The sequence below is a fragment of the Cyprinus carpio genome, chromosome B6 (genome assembly GCF_018340385.1).
Source record: "Cyprinus carpio isolate SPL01 chromosome B6, ASM1834038v1, whole genome shotgun sequence".
Taxonomy (NCBI): domain Eukaryota; kingdom Metazoa; phylum Chordata; class Actinopteri; order Cypriniformes; family Cyprinidae; genus Cyprinus; species Cyprinus carpio.
This window is the reverse complement of record NC_056602.1, coordinates 3,855,688-3,873,662: the sequence shown is the minus strand read 5'-3', so window position 1 is coordinate 3,873,662 and position 17,975 is coordinate 3,855,688. Positions and strand designations below refer to the sequence as shown.

At 39.2% G+C, this 17,975-nt stretch overlaps 1 protein-coding gene across 2 annotated transcripts; it reads right to left on the bottom strand.

Moving 5' to 3' along the window:
* Positions 1–277: 277 nt before the first annotated feature.
* On the bottom strand, positions 278–16,786 carry kdm4aa (lysine (K)-specific demethylase 4A, genome duplicate a). 2 transcript variants are annotated; one of them, XM_042725349.1, is made up of 22 exons: positions 16,635–16,786; positions 15,360–15,519; positions 15,075–15,250; positions 14,211–14,325; positions 13,892–14,085; positions 13,603–13,652; positions 13,414–13,517; positions 13,188–13,325; positions 12,669–13,078; positions 11,410–11,570; positions 9,501–11,329; positions 8,101–8,191; positions 7,209–7,390; positions 6,909–7,104; positions 6,105–6,181; positions 5,669–5,724; positions 4,731–4,839; positions 4,256–4,444; positions 3,256–3,426; positions 2,725–2,844; positions 2,566–2,658; positions 278–1,817 (listed from the first exon to the last, which is right to left on the bottom strand). In XM_042725349.1, exons 2-22 carry the CDS (start codon positions 15,504–15,506, stop codon positions 1,680–1,682), a joined length of 4,746 nt encoding a protein of 1,581 aa, XP_042581283.1. In that variant the 5' UTR covers positions 15,507–15,519; positions 16,635–16,786; the 3' UTR covers positions 278–1,679. The 2 variants fall into 2 exon arrangements, with proteins under 2 accessions (XP_042581283.1, XP_042581284.1); XM_042725350.1 differs by having other exon boundaries at positions 11,410–11,567.
* Between the last annotated feature and the right edge of the window lie 1,189 nt (positions 16,787–17,975).

Below are 17,975 nucleotides of genomic sequence, written 5' to 3'. Positions count from 1 at the left end.
AAATGTTATTATTATGATTATTATTTTTAATTTGTTCAGAATTATTTTTAAATCATTTGTGCAACATTGCCCCCCCCCCCCATTTTTTACTTTATTACAAATACATTAATTATTATTACTAAGAATATGGGGGAAAAAAATCTAAATTTTCCATTGTGCTCATTTTTATATGTTGGTGGTAACCACAACACTGCTCTGTGGTTTTATTATCCAGAAGATGAAAATATTATTGAAATATTAACAGTGAAATAAAATGCAAAACATTTGAATCCGTAAATCTAGTTACTTGTTGTTTAATGCAGTAAATGTTGAACATGAATGAAAAAAAAAGACACCCCAGTATAAGAAAGATGTCAGCTCACATCTTTTACTGATGCACATGAATGATTTTTACAAAATACATGAATGGAAGTCCTAGAGCCTGTGCATTCAGAAGTGCAGTGAGAACGAGGCTCATGTTTGAAAGCAACACAAGAGGCAGAAGAAACGTGCCGAAAGCTCAAGATTTCTTAAATTAACTACATACAACTCTATCTCACAGTACATGAACATTAAACGTATTATAAAACAAAGCAATAAAATAGGCTTCTTGATAGAAAAAAATCTTTTATATATATTGTTTTTATAGTGAAGATTAGCCCTATCTATCTATTGAACAACTGAAGGACTGCAACAACCTTACTTTCTGCAAATGCTGTCGGCTAGACAGTCCAAACAACGGCCTCCTCAGCTTTCATGAGTGCATTTCGGTCTCAAGAGCCTGGCTACTGCAAGGACAAAGATGACAGTTCATAAAAGTACAGCTGAGAAGTGCAAAAATAGCTTATTAAATCCGTGGGGCTTCTGATGAAATGTCGACAGCAGTAAGAAGCTACATTAATAGAAACGTCTGAATGAAAGTGTACTGAACCAGAGTGCAAGGCAGGGCTCGAACAGCTGTGAAAGTGAGATCCTTGGCATTTCAGTATCTACGCGATCCTCTTTCCAAAACCAGAACACACCTATCTGTGTCGAACTTCGACAGCACTGGAACTCATATTGCAAAATTGACTTTTGTAAAGCACCAGTAATAAATAGGCTTGTAAAAAATTACTCAAATTACTGACACGCTGAATTCATTATGTTCCAAATAATGTACAATAATCAGGATCTCAACTGCACAATTTATGACAGCATAGATCTTAAAAAAAATAAAAATAAAAATGAGATCCGTATCCATAAAATGGCAATGGCAGCTCTGTTCGGTAAAACACGGGTAGAAACAGCACCCTCAATTCAAGTCAAATAAATTAATGCAATTTGATAAAAGTAGATATTTTATGAATCGGAGATTACAAATATTCTGTAACAAACGAATGTGATTTAGAGGGACTCCATGAATCTGATGTGTTTCTAGAGTGTTTGTGGCACAGTTTCACAGCGCTGAGGTTAAAAGGGCGTCACATCCAATGACAAAGCTGCATTTTCTGAGAAAGACACTGTGAAACACCCTGCCTCGACTCCAGACCCATGTATCAGAATAGATGCTCGACTGAGAGCTAGTCATAGTCCACCGAGGAGCGATCAAACCCATCCAGGTGTCCGACCCCTGCGAACTGAACGCTACTGACATTGGCAGGGTGTGCTGGAGACGCTGGATGAGTGCTGGTGGTTTCGGGTGAAGGCTGGGTCATCGCTGGCTACTCCATGATGGCTCGGTAGATGACGGGTTCGATGTAGTCGCCTCTGTACCTGGAGTTGATCACTCTCTGTCTCTTGCTCTCCTGGACCTTCTTCTCTCCAAACATGCCATCGAAACGCATGTCCGATGCCTTCGACTGAATCACACACAGTGCATTAGTGCCCACCCACTTTCTCCTTTTTTCCCATTCATATTTACCATAGTGATTAAAAAAAAAGTAATCACTAAAGCATTATAAGCCATGAACCAAACCAATCAGCAACATTACAAACTTTTGAAGCAAAAAGTATTTGAAATACAAAAAAAAAAAAAATGTGCTTAACGGCTTTAATGAGGGAAAGAACTACAATCCCATGAAGCAATGCAAGTGAAGTTATCAAATTAAAAACGAAGAAATGTAAAACTATTCATTTAAAATGTTTGATTACTTATAGAAACAATATATTTTTAGTTCATACAAAATATACTGCATATGTATAAAGTCTTTTATTTGGTCACTGGGACTGATCGGTGGAAGTTTCTGTACAGAATCATGGGTAATGTAGTTTTTCACCCTGAATTCAACTGTTAACCACGATTATTTTAATAATAAATTGCAATAATATGGACTGATTGCCTCACCAAAAGCATATACCATTGAGAAACAACCACACAGCTCACAGTAGGACTGTCTTTAATAGTTTACAAGTTATCTTTAAAAATAATATCCCCCATGGAGAAAATGAATGTTTTTTTTTTTTTTTGTTGTTTTTTACTTCTGGACCACTCTATATGTAGAAAATATTGAATTATTAATTGTAATTGACAAGCTCAACAACTACAAAGTGCTACTGTCACATCAATTTTATTTTTTTAATTGCTTTGTCCCTAATATATGAGCTCACCAGACGAGATTTGACTCTCTTGGGCAGCTCTTCGTCTAGGGTGTAGACGTCATCTCTCTTAGCAGACAGCTGCGATCCGTCCTCAAACTCCACCTGAAGAGAAGCAGTGGTTTACTAGACAGCTAAACACAACCTCCTCTCCTGTCAGACATTTATTACCTGGTACATCTGAATGACATGAGCTGCCACGAATTTGGCTCCATAGACAAGACCGTCCGTCCATCTGACCTGAACCACTTCCCCCTGCGGTGGAGGACCCAGCTGAGCACAGTCTCGGTTCTACACCAAACCATACAAAATACAATATTTATAAAATACAACATCTTAAATATACAGTATTTGGGAGCCAATCATACACTAGCATTCAAAAGCTTTGGGTCAGTAAGTGCTTTTGTAAAATAAATAAATACTTTAATTAATCAGGGAGGCATTAAAGTGTTCAAAAGTAGCAGTAAATTCATTTCTAATGTTACAAGAGATTTTTGTTTCAGGTAAATGGTGTTCTTTTGAACTGTCTATTCATCAAAGAATACTGAAATAAATATGTCAAAAATACGAAGCTTGGCAACAAAATTCCCTGTTACTTCTAGGTTTTCCATGCCATTGATAATTACATAATCTACTTAAAACTGTGGTTAAATGCACATTTCCTAAACTGCTGTAGAGAATAGATCAAATCTCACATCTTACCACAATGTCCTCTGGGAAAAGATTATCACTGAAGGAGCCATCGTCAAAGTTGACCTCATAAAACGTCTCTTTTGTCAGCTGTATGACTTCACACTGGTAGTAGCGTCCATTCTTGTTCTTGCAGATGACCTTCTGACCCACGCTCAGCTCTCTCATGGCTGCTTTATTACGCTACAGTAGAGAAAGAGAGATCACTCATCACAGCAGAAACAAATATGACGGCAGTTCACGAAAGGGATGCACAATAATTGTTAAACAGTCATGATTATTTCATCAGAATGAATGCACTTTCACATAAGCACAAATCAAGAGAATGTCAACTTGCATGCTTTGCTTGCAGATTTAGCTGCACTGGCTGCATTACACTTTTAGTTGAGCAGAATATCTCAAAAGAGATTGCAAAACTTCATTGTACAAGTTTACTGGTGTTTTCAGCTCATATCATTTTTCTCATATCATATTTTGCATTGTAGAGAGAATGTGTGTGCATGGTTTCCAGGTTGGAAAGATTAAGCAAAACACTGAGCAGAAAATGTATCAGTTTAAAAGAAAAGGTGTGAAAAAAAATGGATGCTTGTTATCAATTCAAAATGGTGCAAATGCCAAATTAAAATGAAACGTTTTCACGATCAGTAACCAGTGGGTAAATACTGCAGACAATTATGCTTAATAAATCAAGAAAAAGCAGAAACTGTGATCCTGATTCAAATACAATTTAAATAAAAGTGATACACTATTTCTTTTTGAGCAATGGTGGCCAGTCTTTGAGTGCACATTATGGAAATGGACACTGTCTTAAATGTGTTATTTTTAATTATGGTTTGGAGAAAGAAAAAGCTATACATATTCTGTTCTATTTGAATACTTATAGTATGAAGAGGAAACAGGAAAGGGAAACAGGATGAGATTATTGGGCCGACTTGTAGAGCCACCTGTGGCAGCCACATATAGTGCAGTCACATGTTACAGAGCACGCTCTCAGTGTTTCAGAGCGCAGTACCTCCGACTGCACCGGCCCTTTGTGGCGGCAGCAAGTGACGTAGACGACAAACGGCCAGTCGTCCGGGTGCATGATGACGCCAGCGGCCTGTGCGCAGGTCGGGTGATATGAGGTGGGGCAGCGACCGTGAGAACACTGCACACAACAGCCCAACGTTTTCTTCATCCGCCGTTTGCAGTAGTAGCATTTCTGTAAGCACATACGAGAGAGATTAGCTCACAGGAAGACAGTTCAGAGGAAGTGGGACCGAAGGAAAGGGCCCTGGGTGCAGATAAAAATAACACTGTGACTGCTTACACCACAGCACTTCAACACCCTGAAGTTACGAGCTGCAGTCAAACGTGTTTTTCTGTTACACAAACCATGTACATGATTTACGCGCATCGAGCTGTTGATTAACGGAGGTTTGGTGTGAAGCTACATCTCAGAGAAGTGAAATGCTGCACGTTTTCTAGAGAAGGGAACAGAAACTCACCAGCTTGAATCTCTGTAAGGGAATGCCGCTGAGATCCACGGGCGATCGCTCAGCGATGTTCATGAAGCGAGCTTCCAGCACTGCCACCGCACACAGGACGTGAACCCATCTGCACACAGAGACACGTCAGGAACCTGGCATCATGATTTTTGCTAAGTATACATCATTAACTGATCCCAAAGAAAACAGCAGGATCAGTCTCACAAAACCTCTAAAGATAATTTCAATGTTGAATCCAAACATATTACATTTAGGAAAACTGTATTTTTAGGACCACTTACATTTTTACAATGGGACATTGTTTTCATGACATTAAAATATGTTTCCTTCCTGAATTACTGTAATTTGTTGTTTTACCTTTGAGTCTTTTTGTAATTATCACAGGGGTTTTGACACCGGAGGAACATTTCACAGCTAATATAACTATTGACGGAAATAACTGCTTTTTGATGTGTATGCACCACAGGAACTGGAAATGACTTTAGTTACAGAAAAGCTTTTAAAGGGGGAACTAAATTAGCTCTTGCTTGAGAGTAGGTCTAACCCAACACAACAGAAACTACCAGTGACGTAAGTTAGTTGATTGGTCACATCTATATATATTTACTTCACAAACTAACTCCAAAAACATGGAAAACAGAGATAGATGGACCGATGTCGAAGTCCAGGCACTTCTCCATTCTCCACTTGTTGACATTCCTGAATGCAGTCCTAGAGGAAAATATAGCTCTCAGGGGACAACCCTGGTAGCTAGTTCCTATAACTGCCCTGTGTGAACGCCCCTAATTTTTTTCTGTGATGATGATTTGTCTAAAGTACACAAAATGCACAAAATCACACTTCTAACAATTGGAGATCTGGGTAACTTCTAGGTCAGGGGTCCGTGTGTTTCACGGGACATCAGTTCTGCCCTCTAGTGGACTTTTCATTTTACTTACTTGCCATTATTGGCTCTGTGCAATGCTCCACCTCTCAACGAACACAGACAGCAACTCTGTCAAGAATCAAAGATTCAAACATCATCAGTTTACAACACATCCTACTATATCAATGAACCGAGAGATGAAAGACCATTATGTGTTTAAAGCAGGTGCACAGTAGCCCAAAATTATTTGGACACTTAAGCCAGACTTAAAGCAGAAACAAGAAACATCAAGAAAATGTAAAGTCTCAATTCATTAAAAAAAATAAATAAATAAATACACTGTTTAAGCAAAACACTGTCTGCTTTCATTGTATGGAAAAGCAAAAAATCCAACAGGTGAAAATGTCAAAGACATGCGAGTGAGTAAATGAGCACTGAATTACTGGGTGAACTATTTCTGTAAGTGTCCGAATGTTTTTTGGGCCACTCTATGTCAGGTTCGGGTGTACCTCGGTGAGGGCGTTGGCTTTACAGCGGGCACATTTCCAGTCTTTGGAGACTCTCGCTGGAGCCACACCGTAGCAACCTACAACAAACAGAGAGAATTAAACAGACCTCGGATTATTCAAACACACCCTTTACTGGCTAAATGTGATGGAAACTATGATGAAATTCTTTATTTGTATTCAGCATCATCATGGGTGCATCTTGTAGAGAAGGAGTTTACATTCGTGCAGGGTTGTTCCCTAATAGCATATTTTCTAATTAAGAAAAAGCTTCATTTAAGGCATCATAATGGAAAGATAATACATTCTAGTCCATGCTATAACCAGACAAACTACACTACTGTTCCGGCTCAGTAATACTTTTAAATGAGTTTTAAAAGTCTTGTATGCTCACCAATGCTACATTTTTTTGATAAATGTAAAAACAGTAAAAATGTGAAATATTACTACAATTTAAAATAACTGTTTTCTATTTAAATATATTGTTAAATGTACTTTATTCCTGTGATGTAATGCTGAATATTCAGCATCATTACTCATCAGCGTCAGATGATCCTTCAGTTCTGATATTCTGAAACATTTCTTATTATTTTCAATGTTGACAACTGTGCTGTTTCATATTTTTGTGCAAAATGAGATTATATGTTTTTCTCCCCAGGATTCTTTGATGAATAGACAGTTCAAAAGAAGAGAACATAATCTATTTATAAAGATGAAATGAACATATGACTCCCTTTTGGGGAACAGCTAGTCGATGAGAGGAAAAAACATTATTGTTATAGTCTGGGTTGTCAGGAGAGTACTCACTAGTGTGCACACGGACACTGCACAGGGAGCAGCTGATGAGCAGACTGGTGCCGTCCTCCTCCAGGTGAGGTGTGGACGGCTGGACGTCTGCACTGTCCTCGGTGGTGGTGGTGAAACATCTCTCTGGAATCAGAGGCTTGGTCCTCATCTGACCCCTGGGCAGCACCACTGCCGGCTCGCTCTCGCCCCCTTCAGACTGAACACATACAGAGGACATCGTACAGGAAAGCACAGGAAGTGTCAGACACTTGATATACTCAGTGACAGATAAACACAGATCTCTGAACCAGGCCGGCGTACCTGCTGATGTGCCTGGAAGAGCGCGCACACAGCGCAGTACGGAGGCCGCAGACCCATCTCTCTGTTGTACTCTCTCTCTCTTTCTGGATTATACGGTCTGTTCTGCCACAGCTGGGTCAAAGGTCGCGCCCAGGCCTCCCCGTCCAGCCCGTCCTCCTCTGACACAGCCTGATCCTGCAGCTCTGCACATGCACACACAATCCATCACGTTACATCATCCTTCATTCAGAAGATGCTTTTGCAATTTGATTTACGTTACATTTTGGGTTGTTACAACACTCCAGCTAAATGCGCAGTGGCAACTGAATAAAGCATTCATATGGCAACTTCCTGAAGAGTCCAACACTGTGACTGTGTGGAACATTTCAACATCGCTCTGTTTGAGTAACCCAACACTGCCACAACAATTAAACAAACTGCACTGACTTTAGAGCAGGACTGACATTATGCACAATGTACTAACATTTGTCATTCTGTTTGATGGTGCTAGTGCGCAGAAATTACACACTTCACACACTTCTGACATATTTTAGACTACAATGAATATTCTGTGAAAAAAATTATGTGTGGTGCACACACAAATATATATTATATACCATTTATAAAGCAGAAGTTTGCAAAGTACTGAGATTTGGAGAAAGTGGTCCATTACACTTAAGACAGAACACACATCAGTGTTAACTTAGCATTATATAAATACTGTTTTTGTATATATGAATATTTTTAATTAGCTTTTATTTTTAGATGTTCTGTATTCATTTTAATTTCAGTTTGACTGACTTTGTTGTGAGGTTTTTCATCTAATATTTTTATTTTGGTTTAGCTTTATTTCAATTATGATTTTTAATGATTTTAGTTTTAGTTAACAATAACAACACTGCCACAAACTGACCTTCATCACTGATGCTGTCCTTCAGCAAAGGATGGTGCCTGGGGAGTCTGGGAAGTCTGTGCTGAGCTTCCACTGGGTGTTCATCTTCTTTCTGCAGGACAACACAAACTCACACTCGTTACACACAGACACACACACTAAATACAACAGGGTTTCCCAAACAAGAGCTGACAAACCCCTAGTGATTCATGATGGAACTGCATTTGGTTTGGAATGAAAATTGAGCGGGGAGGGGAATAAATACTACTAATCTACTCACAATTTCAAAGCTACATGCACAGAAGCGCATTTACTGTTGCTGTTATTGTTGAGTATTTACATTGAGTTATTGTCATTCTTTTCAGCACTTTCTTTTCCGAGTAAATTAGGTTTATTATATTATTATATTGCCTGGAGCGATTGACAACACTCTTCTACTGCTCGTGGAAAGCAGGTGGTGCCCACACTTCTATTAAGAGGGATATTAATGCATGTCATTAACTGATGTCAGGAGTTATTCATCAGCTGATGAAGAGCGCTGTAAGCGGGTATATTTCCAGACACGTGATGCAGTTGAGTGTTATTTCATCAATTTAAATCACCGGTACTGGCAGTAAAGTGATGCAGCACAGTAAAAGCATAGTTTTGCTAGCATGAGGGAGTCTACTGCATCCTCCATAATCTAAAGCACAGGCATGCAAGGAGAAATATGTCAGGAACTAATTTTGTAAATGTATTTATTTACAATGCTGAGTAATTTGCATGTTAGAGTGCTGCAGGAATGAGTCCTAAAAGCTTCTGGTTCCACTGTCAGTGGGTTTTATGAATGTGCTTTTTGTGAAATGTCTGAAATAAAGTCTGTGGTGATCACCAGCGCATTTTATTCTAAAACGTAAAACACATCAATACAGCCTTGTGAATTTTAAATCTTTTACTTGTCTTAAAAAATACAGGCCTAATTGCTAACAAGTGGCTAAATGGGACTACAGAGGCTGTCGGGGTAATAAACTAAACTCATCTACTCACTAGTGGCTTTTACAGTCTTATCACGCTCTTGCAAACTATTCTAACTAAAACTTTCAGGGAAAATACTTTTTAATTAAAGCACTGATGGAAGCTTACTGATGGTGTACTGTATTATAGCCTAACTAGCAACTAGCTTTTTTAACTTTGGAAACTGTATTTAGGCTTCAAAATTCATAAAAATTGTGTTTATTTGTGACGGTTATCAAGATGAACAAAACATAAGAATCATAAATTTTCTTGGTGACAGCTTACTTTCCAAAAGTCAGTGGAAACGTGCTATTAACGTTTTGTCAAGTGAACCAGGATGATGCAAACTTAGAGGTTGTTCTACAAATGAACGTCATTCCTGCAGCACTCTATTCCTTTAGTGGATCAGTCAGATAGCACATACGCACCTTGCTGTCCTCTTGAGAGTCGCTATCAGAGTCGCTGTCTCGGTCTCTCTCATGCCGAATGCGCGGCTCGAGATCGCTGTAATCTCCTTTAGCGTAGCTGTGGACGTGCAGCACCTCCGCGGGGCTCAGCGTTCTCTGGAAGATGTGCTGGACCGCAGGTGGACACACCTGACTGCCGCCCGCTGACGCAGAGCTGCACCGCGACTCGCCGAACTTAAGGCTGATGGAGCTGCTGCTGGGTTCGGTGATGACATCACACGTGTGGACGGAGTTAACGCTAGGTGTGTGTTTAGGGCCGACGCTGATGTTGCTGGGTTCAGTGATGACATCATATGTGAGGGTGGAGTTAATGCTGGGTTTGTGTTCAGGGCTGACGGTGATGTTGCCGAGTTCTGGTTGAACATCACAGATGTGGGCGGAGTTAGTGCTGGGTTCGTGTTCAGGGTTGACAGTGATGCCGCTGGGATCTGTGCTGACATCACAGGTGTGGGCGGAGCTAATGCCGGGTTCAGGTTTAGGGCTGCTGGTGATGTCGCTGGGTTCTGTGGTGACATCACAGGTGTGGGCGGAGTTAACACTGGGTTCGTGTTTAGGGTCGATGATGTTGCTCAGTTCTGGTTGTACATCACAGCTGTGGGCGGAGCTAATGCTGGGTTCTTTTTCAGCATTGATGGTGCTGTCGCTGGGTTCTGGTTGGACATCACAGCTGTGGGCGGAGCTAATGCTGGGTTCTTTTTCAGCGTTGATGGAGATGTCGGTGGATTCTGGTTGTACATCACAGCTGTGGGCGGAGCTAATGCTGGGTTCATTTTCAATGCTGATGGTGATGTCACTGGGTTCTGTGGTGACATCACAGCTGTGGGCGGAGTTAACACTGGGTTCGTGTTTAGGGTCGATGATGTTGCTCAGTTCTGGTTGGACATCACAGGTGTGGGCGGAGGTAATGCTGGGTTCTTTTTCAGCATTGATGGTGCTGTCGCTGGGTTCTGGTTGGACATCACAGCTGTGGGCGGAGCTAATGCTGGGTTCTTTTTCAGCGTTGATGTAGATGTCGGTGGATTCTGGTTGGGCATCACAGCTGTGGGCGGAGCTAATTCTGGGTTCTTTTTCAGCGTTGATGGTGCTGTCGCTGGGTTCTGGTTGTACATCACAGCTGTGGGCGGAGCTAATGCTGGGTTCATTTTCAGTGCTGATGGTGATGTCACTGGGTTCTGTGGTGACATCACAGGTGTGGACGGAATTAATGCCAGGTTCGTGTTTAGGGCTGACCGCGATGTTGCTGGGTTCTGGTTGGACATCATAGGGATGGGAGGAGTTAATGCCAGGCTCACTTGGACTAGGGAAGATGGTATCTATAGTGCTGTCGCTGGGTTCAGCAGAGACATCACAGGTGTGGGCGGAGTTAATGCCATGTAGAGAGGAGATACTGCTGGTTACAGATATGAGAGGTATGACGTCACTGGCAGGGATGTCACTGGAACACGAATGGGCCGTGATGTCACTCTGCTGCACATCAGTGAGGTCACCATTTGGAGTGATGTCATCGGGCTTGCTTTGGACATCACAGCTTTGAGTGACGTGTTCTGACTGAGAGGTGACATCACTGCTCGGAGCCTCATCATCAGGGATGCTGTTTGTGGATTGTGAGGATGAGGTGACGTCGTTGGGTTCAGAGGGAGTGACATCATCTCTTTGCTGCATTGTGATGTCACTGCTGGAGGTGGGGTTTGATGGCAAGAGCTCCACCTCCATGCAGGGAGGGGCTTGATTCTCTTGCTGTTGTGGAGGGGGCGTGTCTGTCTCCATCGCCTCCTCAGCTTGCGCATAACCTGCAGAAATACACATTGGTTGTTTTAGCCTTTTTATTACCGCATCGCCGGTGTATCATTTGCTGTATATGAGGCTCTACCTGGGTCAGCGGAGATGGATTGTTCATTCCTGTCATCTGTCTCAGTCTGGCTGAGTTTGGCTTTCTTCTTCTCAACTTCCTCCTCTTTTTCTACCTTTACTTGATTGTCGTCAGGGCTGGGTCTGAGACGTTTCTGCCCCACATTCTGCTTTGGAGTGCTACTGTATGAAGAGAAGGGAAATCAGAGGATTCAATTTATTTTTTCATGACCCATCATAAACCATCACCACTGTGCTCTCTAAAGCATACGATGGAAAAGTGGGACAAATTGTGTTATTATGTAAAAATTAAAGAGCATGTTTATAGTATATTTACTTTGGGAAAGTATTTACTGAAAGGCAAAATGCATTTTTTACATTTTCAATTAAACTAATTTTAGAAATTTAGCATTCTAGTCAATTACTATATCTTTTAACATATCTACTTCACTTCAGCTCAGTGTTCTTTTTGTATTATTAATACCATTTAATAACATTTTGAAAAAGCTTTTATTTTTATATTTTCAGATTTCATACAAATTTCAATTTTATTTGCTTAAATGCATTTGTCTTTTTTATTTAGTTTTTTTAATATTTCTATTTAGCTTTTGATTTTTATTTCAGTTTTAGCAATTCAGTAATAAGTTAGTTGTCAATGCAACGTTTCTAACCTTCGTCCGTTTGTTTTCACTTATGTTTTATTTAAGCTCTATTGCAAAGAACGGAACCATTTTTTAATAATTTTAGTCTTAGTTAAAAAAACAGCGCTGCTTCGTATAATAATGCTAAATGAAAATTTGTGTTCTTAATATTATTGATTGTGTTGTAACCATTATATAAAAACACTAAGGCACTTGACGTCACATTGTATTGTACGTCACGTTGCTGCATGCCATACCTAACAACAGCCCTCAGCTGTCACTATACACACAATACAGCTCAACGTGACTAGTGCTGTACAAATACATTCACACAGCCACTAAAAAATTAAAAGACTGATCTTGAGATTTTAATAATCGTCATTAGGATCCATAAAATAAAACGGAATGATAAATGAAGACTTGTGGGTTTCTGTGTGTACTTGACAAGCTCCTTCTATGTGCATACAGTTTGGCAATGGTTAGGTTTGTATAGTAACATGTAACAGCCAAAAAATGTTTGAATTATGTGAGTACTTGAGCACTTCACATTCATAATGCACTGTGTCAGCAAATGAACCACAGACTTGAAGCAAAGCAGCCTCCCATCGGCATCTGCGATGGAGATTTTCTTCTCACACACCTGTTGATCTGCTCTGAGGTGCTGCTCGGTTCTTCATCACTAACAGGCTTCTTCTCCTCTACCTCCGGACCTCCTTTCTCTGCTTCTTCTTTCTCCTTTGCACCATCTGTTTCCCTTTTCAACATTTCAGTCTTGTCCTCCTCTCCACCATCCGTGTTTGCTTTCTGCTCCTCTCCAGCCTCTGCTTCTCCTCTCTTCTCCTGTGTTTCTGCTTTGCTGCTATCGCTGAGCTCTCCTGTCTCTTTCTCGCTCTTTCCATCTGTCAGGAACTCTGCTGCCTCTGGCGTGGGCTTTGAGTGGTCGATGGGCGCAATGTCCTTTCCTGCTTTCCAAAGTTTATAGCGTTCTGGCTGGAACTTGCGAACAAACACATCCATGGATACCTTCACCATGTCCTTCCGGCAGGAACACTGAGAAAGAGACGCACATCAACAAACCAAAACACACCTGCGGTACCATACTTGCACTCTTACATATACTCAAAAACTGAGGGTACACGATGTATGCAAAATAACATACTAATGTCGCCAGCTTTCCATAATCAATCCAGCGCTGTGTAGCAAAGTTGGTGGATTCTTCACAGTTGAAGCCATGGTTAAACCCTGCATGATATCCATACGGGAAGGTCACAATGAACTGGCCTGCTTCCTGTGTGACCTGATGAATTAAGCAGAAAGAAGTCAAATCGTGAGATAAAATCAGGCATGATTTATCAGGAAAAGCTGATAAAAATCAAGCAGCTGACCTTCTCATAGGGTATCCCATACTTCCTCAGAATTGATGGTGAAATTAAAGTCATTTTGTGTCGCAGGAAGGCTTCACAACTTTGGGCACTTCCAGGAAAAAACCCTGCATGAAAGAAAATTAAAAGTTCAATAATGAGCAGCTGAAGAGGAACAGGAACTAATGATATGTTTTCAGAAGACCACTGTACCTTTAGCAAGACGCTCTAATCGCTTCCCATGTTCTGGAGGCACAATGTACCTGCAGAAGAGCCGTTTTCAATTCAAGACCAAGTAATAATGCTTTTAAAAATCTCTTTAGGACAGTATGAATAGTCGTGAATATGAACAAATGAGCTTGTTTTTAAATGAAACTGCCAAAAAGTCTCAGCTGCTAGTCTGAATCAATGTGATGACTCGATGAATTGATCAAATGAACTGAGAATAACAATAATAACAACAAAAATGCTGACCAAAAACAAGATTTAGTTGTGACATTACCAGGACTTGGGTTCTCCAAAGTGAAGGTAGTTGATGCTGTAGAGATCCATGTCCTCTGTGTGCCAGGCGAACGTGCTCTTCCACATCCCGAAATAAAGATATGGAGTGTTGACTCCTCTGATTGTGATTCCACTCTCTCTCTCCACCGTGTCCAAAATAGTGTTCAGACGGCCAATATTCCACTCCGTCACGTCCTGTATACAGTCACATATATATTTGTAATCACTGCACAGCACTATTATCACACTGTAAACGATGGTTGTAACTGAAACATAATAATAAAAAAATATTCCATTAATAAAAAGGGCAGATTACTCACTGGATCGTAGAGGGTTCCGCTGACATCCGCCCCATATAGAGGTGGATTGAATGTTAAATTCTTCCAATATTTCCTCTCTAGTTCATCAAAATCAGCATATCTGGGATTACAGAACCTGCAGATGAGTCAGAGAAGCATTTTATTATGGTGACCGACAGTCAACATCATAGAACATTCTCAACGCATCAACTTCATGTTTCTCAGAGTTAAAAAGAATATACAATGAGCATTAATGTCAACGGATTTACTTTTATGCATCAAGAAAAGTAGGTTAATATTATGTTTCTCAGTTCAATCATACTTACACTACCATTCAAAAGTTTGGGCAAAAGAAGCACTTTTTAAAGAAATTAATACGTTCAAGGATGCATTAAATGATCAGATTATATTTGTCAAAAAAGGTTCCTAGAATAAATGTATATAAAAAACAACTTAACCTTGTTTAAAAAAACAAAAAAAAAAAAATGTATCCTCGTTTTCACAAAAATGGCCCTGTTTTCATCATTGATAATAATCAGAAATCTTTTTGAGCAGCAAATCAGTATATTAGAATGATTTCTGAAGATCATGTGACACTGAAGACTGGAGTAATGATGCTGAAAATACAGCTGTGCATAACAGAAATTAATTATAGTTTAAATATATCATAATAAAAATCATTATTTTAAGTGATTTTACTATATTACTGTTTTTTACTGTATTTTTTGATCAAACGAAAGCAGACCCAAAACTTCTGAATAACAATGTAGTTTTATCAGCAAAAAACGAAAACAAAACGGTCACATCAAAGGCGGAGAATGTTAGCATTTATTAATCCTGCATAATAACACCAGGAATATTTATTAAGCTTTATTTGCTGCTCACTTGTCTGTGTTGGCAGTTTTGCGAAACTCGCGGACGGTCATCGGCTTCTTCTGGATGTTGTACTGAGTGAAGAGACCTGATTGGCCAGTGACCACCTGTTGAATCGGTGCAGGAATCACCAGGTCATCGATGTCATCGTATGTGCGCCGGGGCTTCCAGTCCTTTGGTGGCACCACCTGACACACAAGCACATCAGTGAGCCATGCAAACCTACAATGATCATCTACAACAACCCAAAAACAGTCTCTCACAGCAATTTGAGCTGAATACATCGTATACACTAACCTTAGCCATGCCGGCTCTGTGAGCCCCCTGCGACTCCATATACGCAATGTATCTGTTGAAGTCTTTGAACTCCTCTTTTGTGGGATGAAAGGTCATGATCCTGGTGGCAGCACTCTGGGAGCTTTGAGAGACCGAGTCCGAAGCCATTCTGCCACTTGGGCTGTAAGAGAAACAGGAAGATGAAGACTTCGGTAACAAACAAACAAGAAAATTAAAAAAATATATATTTAATTATTAGCTAATATATATATATATATATATATATATATATTATATATATATATTAATTTTCAAATATTTATATAAATATTTATATATTAAAATAATTATAAATTTCTTAAATTTAATTATAAACATTTTTAACATCTTATTTAAATATAATTATAACCAATAAACAGGTGTCCTTACCAGAATCCCAGATAACCAATAATAATAAAAATAAGGGCAGAAAAAGTATAAATATTCCATCCTGTTGGAACTAAATACTTATAAATATTCTGTAAACATCAAGAGAACACTGATCGCGCTTATATTGATTTAAACAATGTGACAGCTCACAACATGCTCATTGACTTCACTGACAGAAATACACGATTTTAATCAAATTAACATTATATGATAAACCATATGCAACTTTATATACAGAAATACACTCACTGCACTATTTTATTCAAGCACACACTATATAATAAAACATTAACCCACTGTAGTGTTTAATAACTGTTAAGATTATGAATGTCGAAGCACCTGTAAGCTGTAAACTCACACTAGCATGCTAGCTGACATTAGCCTCATAAACACACAATCAAATCTAACCATACAGAGTGTTTAATGAAAAAGCATCATATTTATAAATCTGTCACGATCTCATCACGAGGTTCTGTTCAGGACCACTGAAAGTTCTGACCCCGAAATCTCTCAAACTCACTGCAAAACAACAACAACAAACACACTGACGCTAAAGGCGCTCAAATCAATACAAACTTACTCCTGTCTCTCTCACACACACACACACACACACACACACACACCGCTTCAGCGCAACACACACACGCTCATATCCATTCACACACTGTAATTAACGGCTTTTTGTAGTGTATAACTGTGTTATTACATGAATTATTGATGCGCTCCAAACTTTGATGCGCCTGGCGGCTAACTGACGTTACTGTAAACACGACATTCACACACTAAACCACGCGTGCCATGAAATCACTCGACACGCTTAAAAACCTGATCATATGTGTCAGCACAGCACGAGAGGAGTTAACTCACGGGTGTCGCGGGCTCAGCTGAGGGGTGTTGAGGGCGCAACTCAGAGAAACAGCGCAGAAACAGACGATTGCAGATCAGACATGTCCTCCATTAGAGTGCGGCGCGACTGCGCATGCGCCCGCACTGTTTACAAAGATGGAAGAAGGCGTTCCCCTGCGCGCGCGCGCGCCCCCTAATCAGCTCACTCCACATGAACCCTATGGGGCCGTATAGATAGTATGGAAAATACTCTCCATATAAACCTTAAGAGGCCATAGAATATGGATTGTAGATATATATAATCTACACATGCTCCAAATGTCATATATGATATATATGTACAATAATATAGAATATATAGCCTAGGTATTTTTATATAAATCAATCTATATTATAGGCTATATGGATTATGGGGTCATATAGATATAGAATAAACAATTAAAATGGATTAATGTAACACAAACTTCATTTAAGCCTTATAGATATTGATTAGTCTATAGATAATGTAGATTGATTGTACTATGGATCCTAATGGGACTCTTTCCATGCATCAGTTACATATGTATATATACTGTATATATATAATTAAACTTGCATAGATAACATAGATAACATGATGTACCTACTGGCCTATGGTGTTTATGAATGTTTTATACATAAAAATTTAACCCTAGAGATAGATCATATATAAAGCATAGACTTAGCCTTAAAGTGACTTATTAAAGTGATATATAGTCTGAACATGCTTCAAATATTATACAGAACCACATGTATGAGTATATAGTATATGAATGGTATATAGATTATTTGTATACATAACTCTGTGTATGGATCATTTTAGTCATATAATTGTTATTATATAGATTATATAATACTGATTATCCATGTAAGGTAAATATATATCTGACTTTATAAATCTCATCTGACTCGTTAAATCCACATGCAACCATTTAGATGTGTTATACTGTAAAAATATATAACTGTAGAATTATTTGTATATCCCATATCATAGATCATTGTAGAGCCATGCATATATAGATTATATAGTTAATAGACATTATTTCTTAAACTAATACAAATATATAAATTCAATAGATATGTTACTTGTGCAAAAAACATACAGTATAAATTTACCACATTTTGCATCTTCACTATCGAAAATAAATATGAAATGACTATGGCCTGTTTTTTATTTTAACCTTTGGACAAACTGTTGGTTTTCAGACCACCTGTTAAAAATGTGCACTTAAATGATCTGTTATCTCCAGCAATAAACAAAGACATTGATCATTGTCTGCAAACTGGTAATTAGGCTTAATTATTTGTTAATCGTCAATCTACAATGGGAAACAACATCTCTGA

What these genes read in the sequence shown, in the direction of transcription:
- kdm4aa (XM_042725349.1), bottom strand. Translation starts at nt 15,506, where the DNA reads ATGGCTTCGGACTCGGTCTCTCAAAGCTCCCAGAGTGCTGCCACCAGG. An exon ending in ATGGGATACCCTATGAGAAG is followed by an intron (nt 13,326 to 13,413) that starts GTCAGCTGCTTG and finishes TTAATTCATCAG; the next exon opens with GTCACACAGGAAGCAGGCCA. An exon ending in TCTTCCAGGCACATCAGCAG is followed by an intron (nt 7,105 to 7,208) that starts GTACGCCGGCCT and finishes GTATGTGTTCAG; the next exon opens with TCTGAAGGGGGCGAGAGCGA.